Raw genomic sequence first — 23,025 nt, 5'->3', positions numbered from 1 at the left:
CCCAACTTGATCATGGTGCACTATCTTTTTAATATATTTTTGTATGTGATTTGCCAGTATTTTGTTAAGGATTTTTGCATCTATGTTCATCAGGGATATTGGTCTAAAGTTTTCTTTCCTTGATGAGTCTCTGTCTGGTTTTGGTATTAGAGTGATACTAACTTCATAGAATGAATTTGGAAGAGTTCCCTCCTTTTCTATTTCCTGAAATACTTTGAGGAGTATTAGTATCAGTTCTTCTTTAAAGGTCCTGTAGAATTTGGCTGAGAATCCATCTGGTCCTGGGCTTTTCTTGGTTGGTAGTCTTTTGATAGCTTCTTCTATTTCAGTGCTTGAAATTGACCTGTTTAGATTGTGTACGCCTTCCTGATTCAGTTTGGGAGGATCATATGTCCAAAAAATTTGTGAATTTCTTTGATATTTTCTATTTTGTTGAAGTATAGATTTTCAAAGTAGCTTCTAATTATGTTATGTATTTCAGTGGTGTCTGTCATGATCTTTCCTTTTTCATCACAAATTCTAGTAATTTGAGTTTTCTCCTTCTCTCCCTTAGTGTGGCTAGGGGTTTATCAATTTTATTTAGTTTTTCAAAGAACCAACTTTTTATTTTGTCAATTTTTTGAATTGTTTCTCTTGTTTCAATTTCATTGATTTCAGCTCTGATTTTATTTCCTGTCTTCTACTATTTTTGGTGTTGATCTGTTCTTCTTTTTCTAGGGCTTTGAGATGTTAGGTCATTTAGTTGTTGACTTTTTATTTTTTTAATGTACGCGCTCAATGCAATGAACTTTCCTCTTTGTAATGCTTTCATAGTGTCCCAGAGATTTTGATATGTTGTGTCATTGTTCTCATTTACCTCTAAGAATTTTTTTATTTCTTCCCTGATGTTTTCTGTTATCATTGCATCTTTCAATAACATATTATTTAGTCTCCAGGTGTATGAGTATTTTTTGTTATTTTATCGTTCATTTCTAATTGCATTCCGTTATGGTCTGATAGGATACAGGGTAGGATCTCTATTTTTTTGTATTTACTAATGGCTTCTTAGTGGCATAGCATATGGTCTATTTTGGAGAAGGATCCATGAGCTGCTGAGAAGAAAGTATATGTGCTCAATGGATGAAATACTCTGAAAATATCCATTAAGTCTATATCATAGATTGTATTATTTAGTTCTATAGTTTCTTTGTTCAGTTTTTGTTTGGAGGATCTATCCAGTGATGAGAACAGTGTGTTAAAGTCCCCCACTATTAATGTGTTTTGGTCTATTCGATTCTTAAAATCGAGAAGGGTTTGTTTGATATACATAGATGCTCCATTGTTTGGGGCATAGATATTTAAAATTGTTATATCTTGCTGTTTTATGCTTCCCGTTAGTAGTATGAAATGTCCTTCTTTATCCCTTCTGACTTACTTAGGTTTGAAGTCCAATTTATCTGTTATAAGGATGGAGACCCCTCCTTTTTTATTGGGTCCATGTGCATGGTATGTTTTTTCCCCATCCTTTCACCTTTAGTCTGTGGATGTCTTTTCTATGAGATGAGTCTCTTGAAGGAAACATATTGTTGGGTCTTTCTTTTTAATCCAATCTGCCAGTCTATGTCCTTTGATTATTGAGTTTAGATCATTAACATTCGGGTTATTATTGTGATATGATTTGTATTCCTGGTGATTTTGGCTTATTTTTGGTTTTTAACTTGACTTGGTTTCTCCTTTGATTGCCTTTTCCTTTAGAGTAGTTCCTCCCTTTGCTGATTCGTATTGTTGCTTTTCACTTCCTCCTCATGAAATATTTGGCTGTGAATGTTCTGTAGGACAGGCTTTCTATTTGTAAATTCTTTTAACTTTTGTTTATCGTGGAAAGATTTTATTTCATTGTCAAATTTGAAGGTTAGTTTTGTTGAATATAGGATTCTTGGTTGATATCCGTGTTCTTTCAGAGCTTGAAATATATTATTCCAGGCCGTTCTTGCTTTTAGAGTCTGGGCTGAGAAATTTGCTAATATCCATATTGGTTTCCCCTTATTTGAAGTCTGACGCTTTTCTCTTGCAGCCTTTAAAATCCTATCTTTATTTTGTTTGTGAGGCATTTTCATTATAATGTGTCTTGATGTGGACCTGTTGTAATTTTGTGCACCTGGTGTTCTGTAAGCCTCTAGTATTTGATTTTCCATTTCATTTTTCAAGTTTGGGAAATTTTCTGATATTATTTCATTGAACAAGTTATTCATGCCTTTGGTTTGTATCTCTGTGCCTCCTCAATCCCCATAATTCTTAAATTCAGTCTTTTCATGATATCCCATAATTCTTGGAGGTTCCATTCATGACTTTGTAACATCTTCTCAGTTTGTTCAACTTTTATTTTCAAGATTAAATATTTTGTCTTCATTGCCTGAGATTCTGTCTTCCATGAGGTCTATTCTGTTGGTGATGCTTTATATTGAGTTTTTAATTTGGTTTGTCATTTCTTTCATTTCAAGTATTTCTGTTTTGTTTTGTTTTGTTTTGTTTTTCAGAATCTCTATCTCTTTATTGAAGTGTTCTTTTGCTTCCTGCATTGTTCTTTTAGCTTTTTACTAGAATAGTCATGCATGGACTGCATTTGCTTTCTTGTGTTTTGCTTCACGAATCATTTTAAGTATGCAGATTCTAAACTCTTTTTCTGTCATTTCTTCTGCTGTGCTGTCATTGGGTTCTATCACAATAGCATATTGGTTTGTTAGGGACACTTTCTTCCCCTGTTTTTTCACATTGTTTCTATATATTCCCCTCTAGCAGTGAAGATCAGAGGTAATTAAGTTTCCTGGCTGCAGGCTTATTGTGACCCTGCAGTTTTCCACTACCTCTCCTTTGAAGGGGAGACCAATACCAGTCACACCCAATACAGAGAAAATTCAGCCCTGAACCAGATAGCTCCTATAAAGACTTTAACATTATTGTAATGAACAGGATCAGTTTGAATACTATTTACAGTATTTCTAGTTGTGAACAAATAAAAGTATGGGAATGGTGTAGGATGTAAGTAAGTAAATAGAGGTACCTGTCAAAGGACTTCTAGTCTCCTGTAGGTGTCTCAGGAAGGGAGCCTTCCAATGATGATGGCCACACCCTCAGGAATAATTCAAAATGCTTGCACCAGCCTCCAAAGAAGCTGGGGAGCCCCAGGGAGGGTGCACCAAGTCAGCACGGAGACAGGCGCAGTGTCCCTCAGGAGTAGGGAGGCAGGTGGGAAGGCTCAGCTACCAGCCTCCATCCTCGGTGTGGGGGCAGGCTGGGGGGCTCAGCACCAGGACCAACCTGGGGTCGGGGGACAGGCTCAGCAACAGCGACCGACCTTGGTGCATGGGGGCAGGCTCAGCCTACAGTAACTTTTAACAATGGACTTTCTGGAGATTTACACAAAGCTCCTAACATTGCACTTGGGAACTGTGGATTGCATCTGTGGAAAAGCTGCATAGATGTCCTACTTTCTCTAAATTTTCTGAATATAAAGAATAATGGTTGCCTAGTCTTTAACCTGATAATGAGACATATAAATAAAGATTGCTGGCATGACTCTTTATATCTGCATCTTCATCAGAGAGCAGAGCTTCACCTGATCCCAGCTTAATCTTCAAAATCTGTGTTCGAGTCTTTATTTTCCAATCCCCTTCGCCTCTTGCTGGAACAGAGAATTTGGCCATGCTGGTCATGGCAGAGAATGTCACCTCAAGATTTCCTGACCAACCTTCATCATCTGGTTTCCCACAATTCATTTCAGAACCTCATCACCACAGCCACAATCAGAAGTCAGCAATACAAAGCACTTTCTAGCACTATGAGGTCCCAAAATTAGAAGCTATTTGCCTTCATGATCTAAGACAAATGGAATAATATTATCTCAGTGGTCTAGGGAGTTTAAAATCATTTGTTCCTTGAGAATTTGAAAAAAATAGTTGTTAAACCATCTGGTCTAATGCTCTAGGGCAGAGAGAAATAGGAAGAATTGTTCTTTGACAGATTTCTCAATATTTTCCATGGAAATTTGGATGTTAAAAAGTCTATTGTTCTTTTGGCCATTTTTCCCCCAGAAATTCATCCATTCTATTCTAATTTCCAAAATGTGTTTGAATAGATTTGAACAAATTATTCTCTTAAGTTGACTTTAATTTTCTCTGGATGATGTTCATATCATCACACTCAATTCAAATTTTAGGTGTTTGTACTGTCTTCTTTTTAAATTAATTATGATATCCATCTCTTTTTCCTCATCTTTCTCCTTCTCTCCCTCCCTTCTTCCCTTCCTTCCTTCTCTTCCTTCCTCCTTCCCCTCCTCTTTCCTTACCTGATTTTTCTATCTTCCTTACCATCTCTCTTCAGTGTAACTATTCTTTTTCTCCCCAAAAGCAGCTACAAACAAATAAGTATTCCAAAGTATTTTAACATGTTTACTGCATGTGCATACTCACACACACACATAGTGTGGCATTTAAAAATAACTTAAAACTGCAATATTTGCAGTAGGAAAATGGTAAGGTCAGTATATATCAGGCAATTAGCACTTTGTTTCATATACAAAATGATGATTTGTACTATAAATATTCCACTTTGTTCAGTTTTAAGTATCAGTGTGCAATAGTTTTATTTTAAATATTCAGGGTTTTTTTATTTGTCAAATAAGAGAAGAATTTAATTATACTGCCTTGTACTTTCCTTAGGGCTATCTGCATTTCTTTGTTCCTTAGACTGTAAACTATGGGGTTCAGCAGAGGTGTCAGTACTGTGTATGTCACGGCCATCAGCATGTCTTCAGCAAAGGAGTCACTGTTCTTGGGTCTCAGGTAGACAAAGCAAGCAAATCCATAGTGCATAGACACAACCGTGAGGTGGGAGGAACAAGTCGAGAAGGCCTTATACCTCCCCTTGGCAGAGGGTATCTTCACAACTAAGGACACAATGAACACATAGGAAATCATAATTAAAATAAAGCTGCCCACCAAGACAAAGGCAGAGAGCACAAAGATAGCCATTGCATGATGCGATGTGTAATCACATGCAAGGTGAACCACAGGTGAAATGTCACAAAAGAAGTGCTCAATATTGTTGGAGCCACAAAAAGACAAGTTGAATATAATGATGGTGATGCAGAGAGAAATCAGGAATCCAACCACCCAGGAGGCCATCATGAGCCGGAAGCAAATCTTTCTTGTCATCAGGATGGGATAACGAAGTGGGTTGTGAATGGCGCTGTAACGGTCATAGGACATGGCAGCCATGATGAAACAGTTGTTGGCTGCCAGACCAAAGAAGAAAAACATCTGTGTGGCACACTCAGGAAGAGAAATAGTCTTGCTCTCTGAGAGCAAGTCCACTAGCATGCGGGGGATGATTACCAGAGTGGTACAGGTTTCTGAAAAGGACAGACCAAAGAGGAAAAAGTACATGGGGGTGTGGAGGTTGTGACTTAGCTTGATGGCCACCATTATGGATGCATTTGCAAGTAGGATGGTCACATGGGAGGAGAAAATCACCACAAAGAGGAGATTCTGCAGGTCTGGGAAACTGGAAAATCCCCACAAAAGGAATACGTTCACTGCTGTGTGATTACCCATCTTCTTGTTAGGCATGGCCACTTTCTACCAATAATACAGATGCCCTTGGTTGAGACTGAAATAACTATAAAAACCTCCTTAGACAATAAAGCTGCCTGGATTTTAATTTTGAGTCCTGGATGAACGTAAAGCAACTCTTATAGAATTTTAGCAAAGAGGCTTAAATGTATTTGGCAAAAGTCAGGATCAGGAGTATACGTAATGAGGGGAATGAGTCTAGCATGAGAATATACAGAAATGCCACAGAGGGGGTCCAATTCGATTCTACTCAGAAAAGTACTCTTTCTCTCTCTGTTTTCCATTCTGAATCTGCAAAGAAGAGACAAAATACTAATAAAAGTCTTACCCAGTGAATTTTTATATGCCACACTTTTCAAATCATTTTTAAAATCTAATGGTACTCTGGCACTCAGGAGTCCCTAGTAAAATGTTGATAGAATAAGATAATTTGATAACTTAAATAATTTAATATTAATATAACACTTTAAAATTCTGGAGAGATCAGTGAAAATTTTCAAAAGAACTTCCAAATTTCTTTCATCTTTGCTTTCTACATGCAATGGCTCCAAGGATGATATTTCTGACAATGATTAGGTCAGATAAATTAATTTAGCATGTTGCTATTTCTGAGCTCTTGTCTTTGGTAATAACTAAAGCTTGACATGTACAAAATGAATTGTTCTTAATATAATAGTTCTTAAAACATATCAGTAAAGTTTCAGTTCTTAAGAACTTGTTATTGAAGTTTTTTCCCCAAGTGCATAAGATAAAATAATGGGCTAGTTGTATCTAATAGGATTTTGAAGATGCTGTCTCATTCTAGAATGGAAAATTTGGACATTTTCTAGCTGGTGCACTTGACTGGTTTGTTATGTTGTACATATCTGAAAGAATCAGTTTCCTCAGATCAATTTGGCAAGACATATTTCTATTTTTTGTTCTTTAAACATACAATCCACGAAGGAGATAAGGGCAGAAAAGTGATATAAGGACTCTCCATAAAATTTTTGTTTTAACCTTGGTTTCTCTTAAAGATGAGAGGAAGAAGTGATGAGGAAGCAGGTGTGGAAAATGAAAGACTTGAAGACAGAGAGAAGTGCTGGTTGGTAATTATTCTGAAGGATTCACAAAGATGAAAGATAAAGACAAAAGAGAAAGCAATTTTGTTATTAGTTGAAGAAGTGCTGTTTTATATTTGCATTGTAATTGTGGTCAAGAATGCAAGAGGAATCAAGGCAGATGACCAGCGGCTACTCAATACCTACTGTGTGCCAGGGCTAGACAGAGCTGGCTCCTGTGGTCCTCACAAGTCTACATGAGGATTTGTCACTCTGATTTTACACACCTTGAAAGTGAGTTATGGAGTGGTTACATGACTACTGAAGGTCATGAATCCAATATATATTAATGATTTAGGCATGGGAAATACAACATGGAACCAGAGATGTAGGATCTCTGTGATGTGAGAGTTCATGACTGCTGTTGTTTATGCAGGCAGGGAAGCCCTCTCTGAGGAGGTGACATTCTTAAATGGAGAGTAGAATGATAATCTAGAAACAACATGCAAAGATCAGAGGAAAGAACATCACAATCACAGGGCTCAGCTACTACGAAGACCCTAAGGTGGGCCACGAACCTACTCAAGCAACTTAAAATCAATATTCATGAGACTTCTCTTTAAGACCATTCCACAAAGTTTCTTTCTTCTGAAGTCTTCTCAGTCCATTCACTTCTAAAGGAAAATTTCCATTCTTATTGCTTCTGCTACCCCTTATTTTGTACCACTCCCTAATTCCAGTCTCTATGAGAAAAGACTAAAATTTCATCTGGCACATCTCCAAGTACTGGATGCAAAATTCTCAGAGCGGAAGTAACTTTATCCCCCACGTATCAGAGGTTTTTCCTGTCTTGTTTATTTACAGACATCAGAGTGCTACTACACAACTTGTTTTCACTCTTTCCACATCTTTTACCCCAAAATATCATTTCCACAATTACAGTATTCTGTTTATTGACTCCTTGGTTATTTTTATCCCCTCTGCTATTGCTCTGCATCTATCCCATGAGGTGAATATGATATGTGCCTCCTTCTCCTCCGCCTAGTCTCACCTCTGTCAGCTTTTTGGTGTCCTATCTGTGACTGTGCTGGCTCTTCACACAGATATCTTTTAGATCTCCTTTGCTTACAAGCTGAATAGTACTAATAACGTCTAATATTTTTGCATGCTTCGGTTATACAGTCTCATATATCCTCATAGCTACTGTAAGATATAAGTACTATTAAAACGATCTTGTTTGAAAGGACAAAACTGTGGCCCAGAGAAGTAGCTGATTTGCCAAAGTGATGCAGTTGGTAGGTTCACCTTTGGAGTATACTTACTGCAGGGCATTGAGACTCTGGAGAACGGCTAGTTGATCCTAAGCATCCCCAAGCACAGGTTTACTAGTGTGGGTTCAAGGTCTTACCTGTCCATCCTCGTTTCTTCACACTGGCCAGCTATATTGGAGAAACATCCTACTGTTTCCCAAATACAGCATGTCCTTTCTTGGTTCTTCCATGTTGCATGTTTTTTTTTTTTTTTTTCCTCTAGGCTGCAATGACCTTTTTGTTCTTCTAAAAACACAACTTTCTTGAAAAAGACAATGCAAATATCACTCCCCCTTAGCAGCTTCCCTAAACTTCCTTGGTTTTTTAGTCATTTCTTCTAAATAAACATGCTCTTTTATTTTGATAAGGTTTTTTTTACAAGCTGGACTCCTATACAAGGCAAGGCAGAGACTTTTGCATCTCTCAACTTTTTAGCTTAAGCTGAGTGAATGAGGATTTTCACTAGGGTTGGTATACTGGCCATAGATAAAATGAAATTCCATATTCTTCAGGATTCTTCAGAAGGCCTTCCATGAGTATTACTTCAGCCTCTACTTTCTAATTCCTGTTCACTACATTGTTGGATCTCCTTTGCATTTATTTGGATATGTACCAAAGATAGTTGGTTGCTCTATAAACAGGTTTTAAGAATTGTGGCACCTAGCAATGTGAATGCAAGAATAGATGCTTTCTAAATTTATGAATGTCAAACAACAACAGAAGCAAACAAAAAACTTCTTAAAATTGCAACAGTGGTGGCAAAGAGCTTAGGAGAAAACAACTCTCATTTTTGCACAGTGACTATCTCTATTTACTCTAGTATCAATTTACACTGGACTTAAAAGTAGTCTTCTACCCAGTGGCATGTCAGAATTACTAGGAGAATTTTATCAAAATAAGTTACCTCTACATACTTACACCCTCCACAAGATTTTGGCAAGTCTCTCCACAGTATGGATTGTTTGACAATCTTCCTTTGTGATTTTTGGATGAGAACCTATCTGTGATTTTGGTTAGAACCTATCAATTCTGTGACAGTTTTTTCATGCCATTCAAGTACAGACATGATAGAAGATAAGGTCAGCATGACATTATTTCTATTCTCCACAACAACTCCTGTGATCACTGGAGAACAAGATACCTATAACTTTGGATCAGCTATCCTGTTTGTTTCTCTCAAAAATCACTCTCTTTTATACCAGCCTTCTACCTGGAGTTTGACATTCTCTCTCTCTTTTCAGATCTTCAAACTTTCCCCACCCAGTTTTCTGGGATTGCTCTCTACCTAAAAAAAGGAATTAGCAACATTCTTAATTCCCAACTCATTTGCATCCATAGTTTCTTTGAAACCCTCTATCAGGCAATGAACACCCACAAGTACTTGATTACTAGAAGTTATAGAAAGATGATGTTCATTGTAAAGAGTAAAAACAATCTAAAACTCTCACCTTCTACAGAAGAAAAATCACTCTCCATTCTCTTAAAATCATGAGGCAATTAAACTGTAGGGAGAATTTAGTCTCACACTTCAGTTCTCCACTTCTTACTATGATTTTACATATCTCTTAATGCTAGGATAATATTTAAGGCACTTTTCCTTTTGAGTGCCCATAATGAGTCCCTTATGAATTTAAAGTCTCCTAAAACATGCCATCTTCATTTCTTCCAGATGGAGCTAAGGACCATGAAAAATTTTAATGAGAGTCCTGGGGTCATTAGAGACCATTTTCTTGAGACTCCTATTTAGACACGTGGAGTCTTGCCTCTCTATTACACCATGTGAAGCCACAGAAGTGATTTTTAGTATTCACACACCATGGGGATTTTTCATTGATCTGTGTTCTTAGTCTTCTGAATCACAGTAGAAAGGATTGGAATTCAACTTGTGAAAAATATGTCTTGGAATATAGATGATTCCTACAGTCATATTTTACATCCTGTATAATACAATTTATTTTATAATTCTGAAAATCTGCCAAGTCTCTCTGGTTTCTTTTATGCTATTCATAGAACAAAGGAATGGGGAGTCATGAGAACTTATTGCCTGGGGAAACAAAGGGATAGTAGAAAGAAAATGAGTACAAAGTATGCTCCTTGTGATTGCTTTCTCATAGGGTTAGTTGTGCAGTAGGAGACCTTGATGAGAATGTTCATCCATCCCGGTTACTGCACTGCCCTCAGTAATAAACACTAGTGGCTCCTAATTCCCTTTCTCGTTAGCTTGTCCTCAAATCATTCATCATCTGAACTACCTTCTACCTAATGTTCTATCAAATCTTATTTCAATATTTGCTTTCATAAGCTCAAAGCTTCAAGCAACACAATTAATTCTTCCTTTTCTTCATTCTGTTTTCCATTCCTTCAGTCTGAGAAGTCTTTTTTTCTGATTCTACCCACACAAAATTTTACTCATTCTTTAAGGCTCAGAACAAATGACACCTCATCCATGAAATCCTGTGTTTGGGTCATACACAAAAACAGAGGCAGAAAGCATAGCCATTAAGAAGGAAGTCTACTAGGAGGACACTTTTCTCTGGATTGCCTCCAGTAGGTTCCAGAACATGCTAACTGATGCAGCGTAGGAGTCTAGATAGCAGTACACAATAAATTAGGACTCTTTTAAAGCTAGGTAGACAATTTAGAGCCTTTGTCTTACAGGGGCAGTGAACACATCCTCAAACTTCCTTTGGAGATGATGATTAACATTCACAACCATACTCTTAAGAATTGTCTGAAAGGATCATAATAGACTGGAAAAACCTGGGAGTGCCCATAGCCTCCTGCTGAATAAGACAGTGATTTAAAAACAATAATAGAAAAAATGCTCTATGGCTGCAAGTATGGACCACTCTGAGGTGCCATTCATGCTCCTGTTACCTGTGGGCTAGGGCGGAAACTGCACTTCTGCCAGTCCTGCATCCTTATCTAGAGCCTTCCAGTGCTTTGTCCTGCTTATCTCCCTGAGATCACTCCTGCACTAAAATGCTAGAATGAGAATTGCTGCTAAGTTTCTGCTTTTGGAGAACTTGTGAGAAGACAGAGTGCCAGTGAACATAGGAGTAAGGACTACGTGTACTTAACTAGGCACACTCAAATTTTTAAAAACAATAAAGTATAAGCATCATGTTCTGACCGTTGGCCCAGATTCCTTCTCACTGAAAAACAGTTATAACCCTTAGCCATCACTGCCAGTCATCTGGTCATACATCTGAATTTCTGTAGGCCACACTGTGCTGTTCCATGTGATGCTAGAATTTCTGCTTCTTGCTAATTGGTCCTTGTTATTAGATATTGGTGTTTTTCTTACACATTAATTTATAGGACACTCCATGAAGTTTGAGTTTACGTCCTTGATTTTCTGTTGTAAGGATACAATGCATCAAAGACATGTGGGACTGTATGTCACTGCAGCTCTGTGTCTCTCTACCTCTAAACCATTGGTCTATCTTTCTCCTTTGCGTTCATCCTCTGCTCTTCCAAAGGCAATGTCAGCCAGCTCCAGGAAGATTAATAACCATATCAGTATCATTTCCTGCTAGAAAAATGGAGCTAAGAACGCTATCCATTCATATTATGAAGAAATATGTGCAGGTTACATACTAAAACAATGTTTTAACCGTGTTCCTGGGAAAAGTAATCTAGAGCATTAGCCATTTGATCCATTAACTCATTATTCATTCAGAAATATAATGCGTGTCTTGTAGGCTCTCTTGTAGGCTGCCAGAAATATGAGTGACAAACAAGCAGAGATGTCTGTCCTCATGGAATATAATGTATCTTCTGGCATCTTCAAGCTTGAAAAACAAGGGATTATGGTATAGAATTAGCTTAATATATCTGAAATTAGAAAAGAATCATTCAATAACCTTGCCTAGCAGAATAGTTACCAATTAACTTAAAATTATTTAAAGTTCTTTAGCTGTCTCCTAGGAAGAGCAGAGAGAGAAAGATAAAAAATACAAAGTAAACATCTATAATAAATGCACAAAGGATAAAAAGAAAAGAATCAAAGTATATCACTACAGAAGATCACCAAATCCAAAGGAAGACATCGAAAGATGAAAAACGTCAAGTGATATGTAAAACAACCACAAAACAATTAGCTAAATGTCAGTAGTTAGTTCTTACCTATCAATAATTACTTTAAGTGAAGACAAACTAAATATGTCAAAGACAAAAAGGGGCTGAAAAGATTTTCAGGGGATAAACTCGGGATTGAATCTAGCCACACTCTACTGCTGAGCTGTGTCCTCAGCCCATTTATTTATTTGAGACAGGGTCTTGCTAAGTTGCTAAAACTGACCTGGAACTAGTGATCCTCCTGTATCAGCCTCCCAAGTCATTGGGATTACAGCATGCACCACCAGGACTGACTAGAAAAGTTTTTTTTTTTTAATGATTTTTCTAAAAAAAGTATATATTTATTTTTAGTTGTTAATGGACCCTTGTTTTATTCATTTATTTATATGCAGTGCTGAGAATCAAACCCAGTGCCTCACACATGCTAGGCAAGTGCTCTACCACTGAACCGCAACCCCAGCCCTTGAAAATGTTTTTTTTTTACTTTTAATTTTTTACAGACTGCGTTTTGATTCATTGTACACAAATGGGCTACATCATTTTGTTTCTATGGTTGTGCAGGATGTAGATTCATACCATTCGTGTAATCATACATGTACATAGGGTAGGATACCTAAGTATATGCTCAGTGAAGACACTCCTTCAAGCTTTAAGGATGTACATCCACTGAACATTAAGAAATGGAAAATGATGTTTCTTATAAATGGAAACCAGAAGAGATCAGAGGTAGCTATAATTACATCACACGATGGGAAGCTGATGAATCATCAGAAGAATGTACCAGTTGTGTGGGGGGTATGTGAGTGTGTAAATACTATCTCTGCAAATCTTTTGAGGGAGTATTATACTATGTCCCCTCTGTATTGTCACATTTATTCACTTTTTCTTTCACTTACTTGGAGATCTTAAAAATCCCTCCTATCTTCGATTAGATAAATTTCCTAATAGAGCAAATGGCAGTATAGGACTCTCCGGTGGTCATCACTCCATGTATCAATTTGAACATCTATCCAGGAATGAAAATACCTTCACAAAAGCTACAGAAATCAGGCGAGAGATCCCAGTAGTTGGTTTGGGCACCATAATAAGAAATAATGCACTGAAAAGGACAAGATGGACAGCTTTACATAACGTACATCCCGCCCTACCCTGACTGCCTCAGGCAGCTCAGCACAGGCAGACATCATCCACTTGGGGAAATGATAGGGAAATAAGCATAGCATTCTGCCTTAGTCCTGGGGCAACCACAGTAAGACCCAGCACTGGACAGACCTCCACCACCCCTGATTCTAGGCTGGTACCTGCAGACCAAGCCTTCAGATCTGTCCATGTGCCACCTGGGAACCTGTGCCCCCATGATGTGGACTTGAACTCTAATGTGCATAACTGCTGACTGCTTACAGCAAACATGGGCTTAGACAAACCTTAAGAGAAGGCAGGCCTCAGTGGCCAATGAGTCATATACTTTGACCACAAAAATGATAAGTAATGCATATATGGATTAGCTAGATTAACCATTCCATAAAGAACATACACTTCAAAACATCATGTCATACACTGTAAATATGTGCAATTTTATGTCAATTAAAAATAAAGGAAAAGTAAAATAAAAATTTTACAATATAATGAACAGAGAGAAAACAATTTTTAAAACATTGGCAAAAGCAGTAGACCTGTGGAACGAAATCAAATAGTCCAACATATATATTATTGGAGGCTAAAAGAAGCAGAGAGAATGAAAGATCATAAAAATATTTGAAGTTTAAATTTTTGAAAAATGTCCCAAATCTAATAAAAACTCAGTGAATGTCAAGCAAGGTAAACACACACACACACACACACACACACACACACACACACAATAGTAGGGTGCCAAAAGCCAAAAGTAAAGAAACCTTGAAAAGAGTGATAGAAAAAGAACACATTATAAATAGAGAGAGCAATGATGTGATTAATTACTGCTTGAAGCTGGATAATACTGGAATGAAAATTCAAAGTTGTAAAGAGGAAAAATCTGTCAACAAACAGTTTTAAACCTATGCAAAAATTTTTGAATATCTTTCAAAAATTATGGAAAATAAATATGTTTTCAGATATAACAAAACAGGCAATATATACTTACTTTTATGTTTTATTTGTTCTTTTTAGATATACATGACAGTAAAGCACATTTTGACATACATACATGGAGTATAACTCCCCATTCTTGTGTTTGTACATAATGTGGGGTTATACTGGAGGTATATTTGCATACAAACATAGGAAAGTTTTGTCCGAGTCATTCTACAGCCTTTCCTATTCCCAACCCCACTCCCTTCCCTTCATTCCCATTTGCCTAATTCAATAAATTTCTATTCTGCCTGCCTCCCTTATTGTGTGTTTGCATCCACATATTATAGAGGACATTCAGCCTTTGTTTTGGGGGGATTGGTTTATTTCACTTGGCATGACAGTCTCCAGTTCCATCCATTTACCAGTAAATGCCAAAATTTCATTTTTCTTTATGACAAAGTAATATTCCATTGTGTATATATACCACATTTTCTTTATCCATTCATCAGTTGAAGGGCATCTAGGTTGGTTCTATTGCTTAGCTATTGTGAATTGAGCTGCTATAAACATTGATGTGGCTGCATCACTGTGGTATGCTGATTTTAAGCCCTTTGGGTATAAACCAAGGAGTGGGATAGTTGGGTCAAATGGTGGTTCCATTCCAAGTTTTCTAAGGAATTTCCCTACTGCTTTTCAGAGGGGTTGCACCAATTTTCAATCCCCCTAACAATGTATGAGCATACCTTTTTCCCCATATCCTTGCCAATATTTATTGTTATTTGTATTCTTGATAATCAGGCAATATATTTTTTTTGTCTGTGGACTGAAACCTCAATAAAATACAGAGGAAAAATTTCAAGTTGTGGTAAAATGGTTCCAGGATGTATTTGGATGCATATGAAATAATTGAATATACTGGAAATGAAAAATAGGTCAACCTTTGTTTACAGGTTTGTCTATTGTTTACATTCATGAAATTAACAACCACATAAACACATGACATGAAAGCACAAAAAGATAAAAGTATATATCATCCTCTAAGTTGGGAAATTCAATAAAATAAACATGTAAATTCCCTGATATTAATCTCTAACATACATGCATAGTTAATTCCAAATGAAATTCCAGCTGGCTTTTTAAAAGAAATTACAAACTAATTTCAAAATTCATATGGAAGTAAAGACTTCTGCATAAACATGGTAATTTAATTGCAAGCATCCAATTTTACTTTCTCTCAAAATCCCACTAAGTACCAAAAAGGGTATTTTAAAAATTTTATTTTACCTTAATTATTGAAGTATAGGTTCATATAATGTATAAATGTTAGGTATATAGTTTGAGGATTTTAGACAAATGTACATACCCATGTAGCACTTGGTGTAGCCCCATGCGATACATTCATCAAAATTAAGAAAAAAGCCATCAAAGAAAGATTGTGTGTTTTCAGACCACAGGTTTGGGGACTTTTAAAAGCTTTTTTGAATTAAAATAAACACATTCATTTAAAGTGTATTTTACACCATGTAAGCAAAATCACATACAACCAAATAAAAATACATTTCAATCATCTCTCAATTGATTCTTTCTGCCCCTTTGAAATCCATTTTTTTTCCTCTGTTGTCCCAAGGCAACTACAGGTTTGCATTTTTGACAATATAGATCAGTTTCTCTTTCTGTGATTTCATAAAATGGGAATCATGTAAAATGCAGACTATTGCACTTGACTTCTCTCCACATTGCTGTTTTGAGATTCACCAATAATGTTTGCATCAACAGTCTGTTTCTTTTTATTGCTGAGTCACATTTCTTTATACCGATAACGCCAGCTTTTTTATCCACTCATCAGTTGGTGGACCTCAGCATTGTTTCCAGTTTTGTGCTATTGTGAATAGAGCTGCAGTGAACATCGAAGTCATCTGCATGGATAGAATTATCCATTTGTCTAAGGCAAATATGTAGCAGTGAGATTGCTGGGAGATACAGTGTTTTTTATTTATGTACTTTCTTATTGGTAGTGCTGGGGATAGAACTCAGGGACACTCTACCACTGAACTACATCCCCAATCATTTTTATTTTTTATTTTGAGACAGGGTCTCACTAAGTTGCAGAGGGCTGGTCTTGAACTCACAATTCTCCTGCCTCAGCCTCAGAATTGCTGGATCTAGACAGACCCCATTACACATAGCTAGCAGTGTTTAAATGTATAAGAATTTTCAAATCATTTTTCAAATATATTATATTGTATTAGAATGCCTCTTGCCATATTGAGATTTCCAATTGCATCAAAACTGTATCAATATTTGGTATCTTTAAACTTTAAATTTAACCATTTAATTGACATGTAGTAGTATCTATATATGGTTTTAATTTGCAATTTCCTGAAAACTAATGTGATTAAATATTTTCAAATCACTCTTATGTTGTTAAGGTCACAGTAAACTGAGTAGGTAGCTTTTACATCTTGTTATATATAAGATATGAATAAATGTTGGGAAAATATATATGATTATTTATTAAAGAAACCAAAACCATTTTTTAAGGTAGAATTTATATTTATGCACTACTTTGCTGTAATAAAGTTGAGTAGCTTATTTGTGTAAAATTCTACTTTAACTGTAATTTTGAGTGGAATGGAACCCAGCCCCTACACTTGCTTATTTTTATACAACTTTCAAACTCAATATCACAGTTTCTCATCTCTTGTCTATGAGAAATGATTTTTATTCTATCATTGCAATGAAATATTACATTAAAATATATTCTTGTTTTGACATTCGAAGCCTTTAATATTATTATTTGGAACTTAAATTCAGCAAATAATTTCTGTTCAGATCTGTTCACACCTGGAAAAACCATTAGTTCTTTCCTGGTAGCCATTATGTTCAAATTAAATAGGGAAAATAGCAGGAACTCAGAAATTCTAATTTTTTTCTATCAAATGGTATTATTTTCATACCCTAAGGTATCTCAATCACAAAATAGTTCAAAGAGTAAAAAATGAGTACCTGAAGGGAGTGGGGCTTTAGATTTCGCCACATCTATTTCCTACCACTCCGACACTTGACACCGTTCTGTTGAAAGATCATCTTCCCTCTTGGGGACCATAGGCATGGCATGTCTCCATGTGCAGTTGCTTTTAATACTAATAATCAATATATCCTTAGATTCAGATTATAGAGAATACTGGGGAGATTTCATGGTGCTGGGACACAAAATAATATACAATAAAGTTTAATATTAATACTTAGATGAAATCATAAATAAGCAATTATGATTTGCTCAAATTTGTAAGGAGCCTATGATTTCTTTTAGTATACAAAATTCTCTAAAAGTTATATATGAGAGTGTATTCCTCTGAGCTTTGATGTGGTGTTTGGTCTTCATTGCTTTCTTAGTGTTTATGATTAAATTTGAGGATATTTTTCCCACAATAAATAAATAGGTTAATCATAGGTACAATTTGTATTTTTCCTATGTCTAGTTAGAGTTTTAGTCTATCATTGAGTACGTGAAATAAAATAAATATTAACTATAAGCTAATTCCTCTATTCTCTGTTAGTAATAACAAAAAACATTCCACTGTTAATAACTAATATTAGAGTCTTGGAAAGGGTAACTTCTACAGAAACTTAATGTCGTATTCTTTCAGGGCAATTAAAATTAAACGACGCATAGTGCCCGCTACCTTGCTGGGAACTATTAACCGTGAAATGATGTAATCAGTACCAAAGAAAAAACATACAAAAAGACTCTGTGAACAATAAAGATTCAGACTCAGCCTCAGAACACTTGGTGTCTCTGTGTGCTGTTTCTCCAGTGCGCCGACGCCTCCCATCCACCTCGGACCCCTGACTGCTGCTAGGGCTGGACCCCGGCAAGATTTGTATTGATGGGACACTGGACCAGGCCTTTTTATATGTCATTTAAACTTACAGCAGGCAATGATTTGATAACAATAAAAATGAGTAATGTTAAATTCTTTTTAAGAAATAACTCATTCTGGCTGTGATGCAAAAGAATGTTATGAACATAGGAAAGTCAACTAAGATAGCTATTGCAAGGCAGAGATGGGAAGAAGTGGATGCATTTTGTAGGATCATAGGAGATGAGATCAACAGACTCACTGGCAAACACATGAGAAGAAATAAGCATCCTGATTACTGTCTGTAGTGCTCAGGATCAGACTGTAGGCCCAGATAGTGGAAGGAACTTTGGTGGGGTGTTGAGAGTGGGAAGAGAAAATCAGGGGGCAGGTACTAGTTGGGAAGTAGTGGTCATCACGGGGCACTTAATCTTGGTGACAGCAGTAGAGTTAAAAGCACGCCTTCCAATACCAATCTGCCCCAAATTTTAAACCTGGACTTAACTTTCACCAATTGAGTTTGTGTTGACAAGTAGATTAAACTAAACCTTGTCTCTTAAACTAGGAGAATGGGAATACTAGGTTCACCAAGTATGGTACTAAGTATTGAGATAAGCTCTGTGCTTAATGCTTGGCAGAGTAAGCCTCAAGTGAAAGTTGGCTGGTATTATTAGTGGTCAACTGCTTCCAACAAGGGGACATAAAGAGCAAGGCAGCATTTTATAAAATTAGAATTAGCAAGAGAGTTAGAGTGAGTCTTCAGGTTGAAGTCACCATTTCTATCATCCCTCATTGCATCACATAAGCCACTAACCAGTAGTTATCCTTTGTGGCATGTGAACAGGTAAGACTTTCTTAACTGGAAGTCATCAGAATCTCTTTTTAATTCACAGTCTCTATCTATATGACTTTGAAAGGATTGATTTTATGACTTTGGCTATAAAAATTATGTGCATATCTTAAATAATTTTGTTATTTAAAATTCAACTTTGCATGTCAACTTCCCCATATTCCTTAAGGTACCTAAGGGATTGTCTTAGATCTAACACTATAAAATGCTTAAAAAATGAACAGCTGCTAATGAAAACAGGTAATAATACCATGTTATATTTGCAGCTTAGTATTTTTAAACCTGAATTAACAAAGTAAACTTAGAATCAATTTTTAGCTATGAAATAATTGATTATACTTCCAATAATCATCAAACGAAAGCACACCAATACCTACTTAAAAAGAAAAAAAGATCACTTGAGAATTTTTGGAATCCTTGAAGATTAGTTGTGATTATGTGAAAGGAACTGCTTAGTATTCACTTGAGAATGTGAGAACAATCCTTGTTTTTGAATTCACATCTGACTCTCTAGAATCTTCAGAGATTTATCCCCAAAGGTAAACACTGATATTAAAGGATAGTATAACTACTATATATTAATATTGACTTTGAATTTGCTACAGCAACATAAATGAATTCTTGTTTCAAGAAGTAAATTTTGGCTTTTGTGAGTAAATCTGGTTTACTGATTTTTATTTACATTTGAAATCACTTTATTCTTTAAAGTTGTACTATATTCCTAAACTGTAGTTGAGAAACAAGGCAGATGTAACCAACCAGTCAGTTAGCAAAATAACTGTAGCTGAATTACTAAAGTTTCCACAATCAAATTCTGTAAATAGACAGGAATAATTCAGTTTTCTAAGATTTCTCATTTGTCTACCTGTAAGACTAGAAATTTGAATGGTCTTTAATAGTAACTAAACTTAGCTCTTTACTAAAAAATCCAGTAGTTTATAAAGATGAAAGACTACGGCATCTGCTGGTAAAAAGATGGAACTGGAGACTATCATGCTGAATGAAATAAGCCAGTCCTAAAAGGTCAAAGGTCAAATGTTTTCTCTGATATGTGGAAGTTAATCCAAAATAAGTGGAGTGTGGTATTAAAAAACGAAAAGAATAGACGTAAGATTAGAGGAGTAGACAAAGGGGAATGAAAGGAAGGGAGGAGGGATAGACTAGGGAAAGTCAGTGGAATGAATCTGATCTAACTTTCCTATGTACATATATTACTATACCACCATCACGTACAGTCACAAGGCACTAACTTTTTAAAAATCTGTGAGTAAATAGTCAAAAGATCAGTAAAGTAGAGGGAAGGGAATAGGGTGTGGGAGGAAGAAAGGGGAAGGGAAAATACTGGGGACTCAATTGGAGCAAATTATACTCCATGCTTTTATAATTATGTCATAGTACATCCTATTGTCATATGTAACTAAAAAGAAACAATAAAAAAAAAAGAACTCATGGGAATAAAAAATAAAAAATTAAAAAACAGCAGTTTTAACACACTTTGGGAACTCCCGAAAGTTTTGCAGGAGGACCAATTTGTTTATTGATTGAATGCTCTAGGATCAGAGGCACTAGACACTTTGGACAAAGAAAAAGATATAAGTCTTGGGAGTTTAGAGTCAACCTGACACCTGGTTGGGTGATCCTGAGTGAACTTTTTAACTGTAGGTTGAAATGTAACTCAGCTCTATACCATGTTGAAAATAATACTATTTTAATACTCCAGTGAGGAAAATATTACATTATGATATTACTAGAATTTAGGAAAACATTATTCCATTATGAAATTATTCAATGTATTTGAGTAAACAAACTTTAACAATCTTTCTTAAATATTAATCATATGATTTTTTTAGATTGGCATTTCAATTAACTTGGTAAAGCAATATTTTCACAGGAATAAAAATGTTTAATAGAATTACAATAGGAAATTTAATTTATAACTTTAATCCCTTGATATTTCTTCCTTGTTCTATCAGAAAAAAATGTATTTCTCATTTTTAAAAATGGTCTCATTTAACTGATAGATATTGTAAACTATGTGACTGAGGAAGTGCCTCTTTTATGTATCAGCTGCCAGAAAGCTGAAGGTTAACCTGTTTTCCCCTCTACACGTGTACTCAAGCTCATTGTCACGACCATCTAATTTGTTGTAATTAGCATTTCTTTTACAGCAATGCTTACTAAAGGAATAGATGAATTGTAACCAACTCTGGGTTCATAACCTGATTCGGCTACTTCCTGTGTAACCTTAGGTAAGTTACTTAACATTTTCAAACTAAGTATCCTCAACTACAAAATGGAAATAATAAAAGTAATTAATATTATTCCATGGAAATTAAAATAGAACGATACATATAAATTTTAATCCTGACCTGGGGCGATAATTCAGTAAGCACTAAATAAATGTTAGCTATTACTCAAATCTTCATTGGTCTCATACATTTTAATTCTTTTTGTTGGATTAATGGTTCCTTTTTGTTATTTTTGCAAGTCATATTCTTACATCTTTGCATTAAAGCTTCTTAAATGTTTGTACATATTATATAAATATATACACGTGTTTGTACATATTATATGTATATACATTATTTGTACAAAGTTTTTAATGTTTCCATAAAAAACAGTTTTAAACGGTAAGATTCATCACACATAAATATATAAACTCTGAAACTCTAGAGTAAAAAAAGCAATAATTAGTCCAAATTTTGCTTGAATGATATATTTTTATAATAACCCACATGTAAGTATTAATTAAAATAAACCATATATTTATAAATTCTTTAATATAATGTCATGTTTTCACCACGGGTTCACTTTTCAGCAGCCACTGTCCCATGGATCCCCTGGTCAATGGGAACCTCACTGCAGTGACAGAGTTCATTCTATTGGGCTTAACAGATGATCCAGTCCTCCGAGTCTTCCTCTTTGTGACCGTCCTCTGCATCTATCTGGTCACCCTCTCTGGCAATCTCAGCACCATCATCCTTATCAGAGCCTCTTCTCAGCTCCATCATCCCATGTACTTTTTTCTGAGCCATTTGGCTTTTGCTGACATAGGCTATTCATCTTCCGTCACACCCAATATGCTTGTAAACTTCCTGGTGGAGAGAAACACCATCTCCTACGTCGGATGTGACATCCAGCTTGGCTCAGCCGTGTTCTTTGGCACAGTTGAGTGCTTCCTTCTGGCTGTCATGGCATATGATCGCTTTGTGGCAATCTGCAGCCCACTGCTTTACTCAACCAAGATGTCCACACACGTTTATCTCCAATTACTTTTAGTGGCTTATACAGGTGGTTTGTTCAATGCTTCTTCCTTTGCCATTTCTTTTTTTTCATTACTCTTCTGTGGACCAAATGGAGTCAACCATTTTTTCTGTGATTTTGCTCCATTACTTGAGCTCTCCTGTTCTGACGTCAGCGTCCCCTCAGTCATTCCCTCATTTTCTGCTGGCTCCATCATTGTGGTCACAGTGTGTGTCATCGCCGTCTCCTACGTCTCCATCCTCACCACAGTGCTGAGGATGCGCTCCCCCAAGGGGCGCCACAAGGCCTTCTCCACCTGCACCTCCCATCTCACTGCCGTCACTCTCTACTATGGAACCATCACCTTCATCTATGTGATGCCCAAGTCCAGCTTCTCCACTGACCAGAACAAAGTGGTGTCTGTGTTCTACATGGTGGTGATCCCCATGCTGAACCCCCTCATCTACAGCCTGAGGAACCAGGAGATTAAGGGGGCTCTGAAGAGCGCACTAGGTAGTAAAATATTTTCTTAGTTATCTGTTCTTTGATTAGATAGAGTAATAATATCCCATCGATATAATAATAAAAGGAAATTGTGTGTCTTTGGTTGAAATATGCCTACTGATGTATAATTAGCCCATGTGGAGCTTTTTAGTAAATGTAGAATGGTATATTTTCCAATATCAAATAGTAAATCATAAGTTCATAATGAATTAGATTAAATAAATTTAATTTATAATTAATAACAAATTATTTCCCATAAACATAATCTGCTTAAAATTCTTTTCCATTTGTAGTCATAATTTTTCAAAAGTAATTATCAGTGTAAGTTGAGGTGGTTGTGTATACAGATCTTTAAAGTTGGGTTCATTTTCAACCACAAGTCATCCTGCAGTGTGCATGATAATGACAGTTATGACTGGGTATACACTTTGAAAAGAAAATGACAAAGTAGAACAGAAAATAAAATTGCTGGAG

The 23,025-nt window shown here is 36.1% G+C and overlaps 1 protein-coding gene across 1 annotated transcript in view; it reads left to right on the top strand.

Annotated features, from left to right (window-relative positions):
• Nucleotides 1–22,580, top strand: part of LOC306638526 (uncharacterized protein) — a gene marked incomplete at both ends in the record, with an annotated part of 30,007 nt that extends 7,427 nt beyond the window's left edge. The window contains one exon of the mRNA XM_079101754.1: nucleotides 21,623–22,580. Within this exon, the coding sequence (XP_078957880.1) occupies nucleotides 21,623–22,580 (958 nt within the window). The remainder of the gene's footprint in view (nucleotides 1–21,622) is intronic.
• Nucleotides 22,581–23,025: the final 445 nt, after the last annotated feature.

This window comes from Sciurus vulgaris (genome assembly GCF_902686455.1).
Source record: "Sciurus vulgaris genome assembly, chromosome: 11".
Taxonomy (NCBI): Eukaryota; Metazoa; Chordata; class Mammalia; order Rodentia; family Sciuridae; genus Sciurus; species Sciurus vulgaris.
The sequence above is the reverse complement of the archived record's forward strand: the minus strand, read 5'-3'. Positions and strand labels throughout refer to the sequence as shown.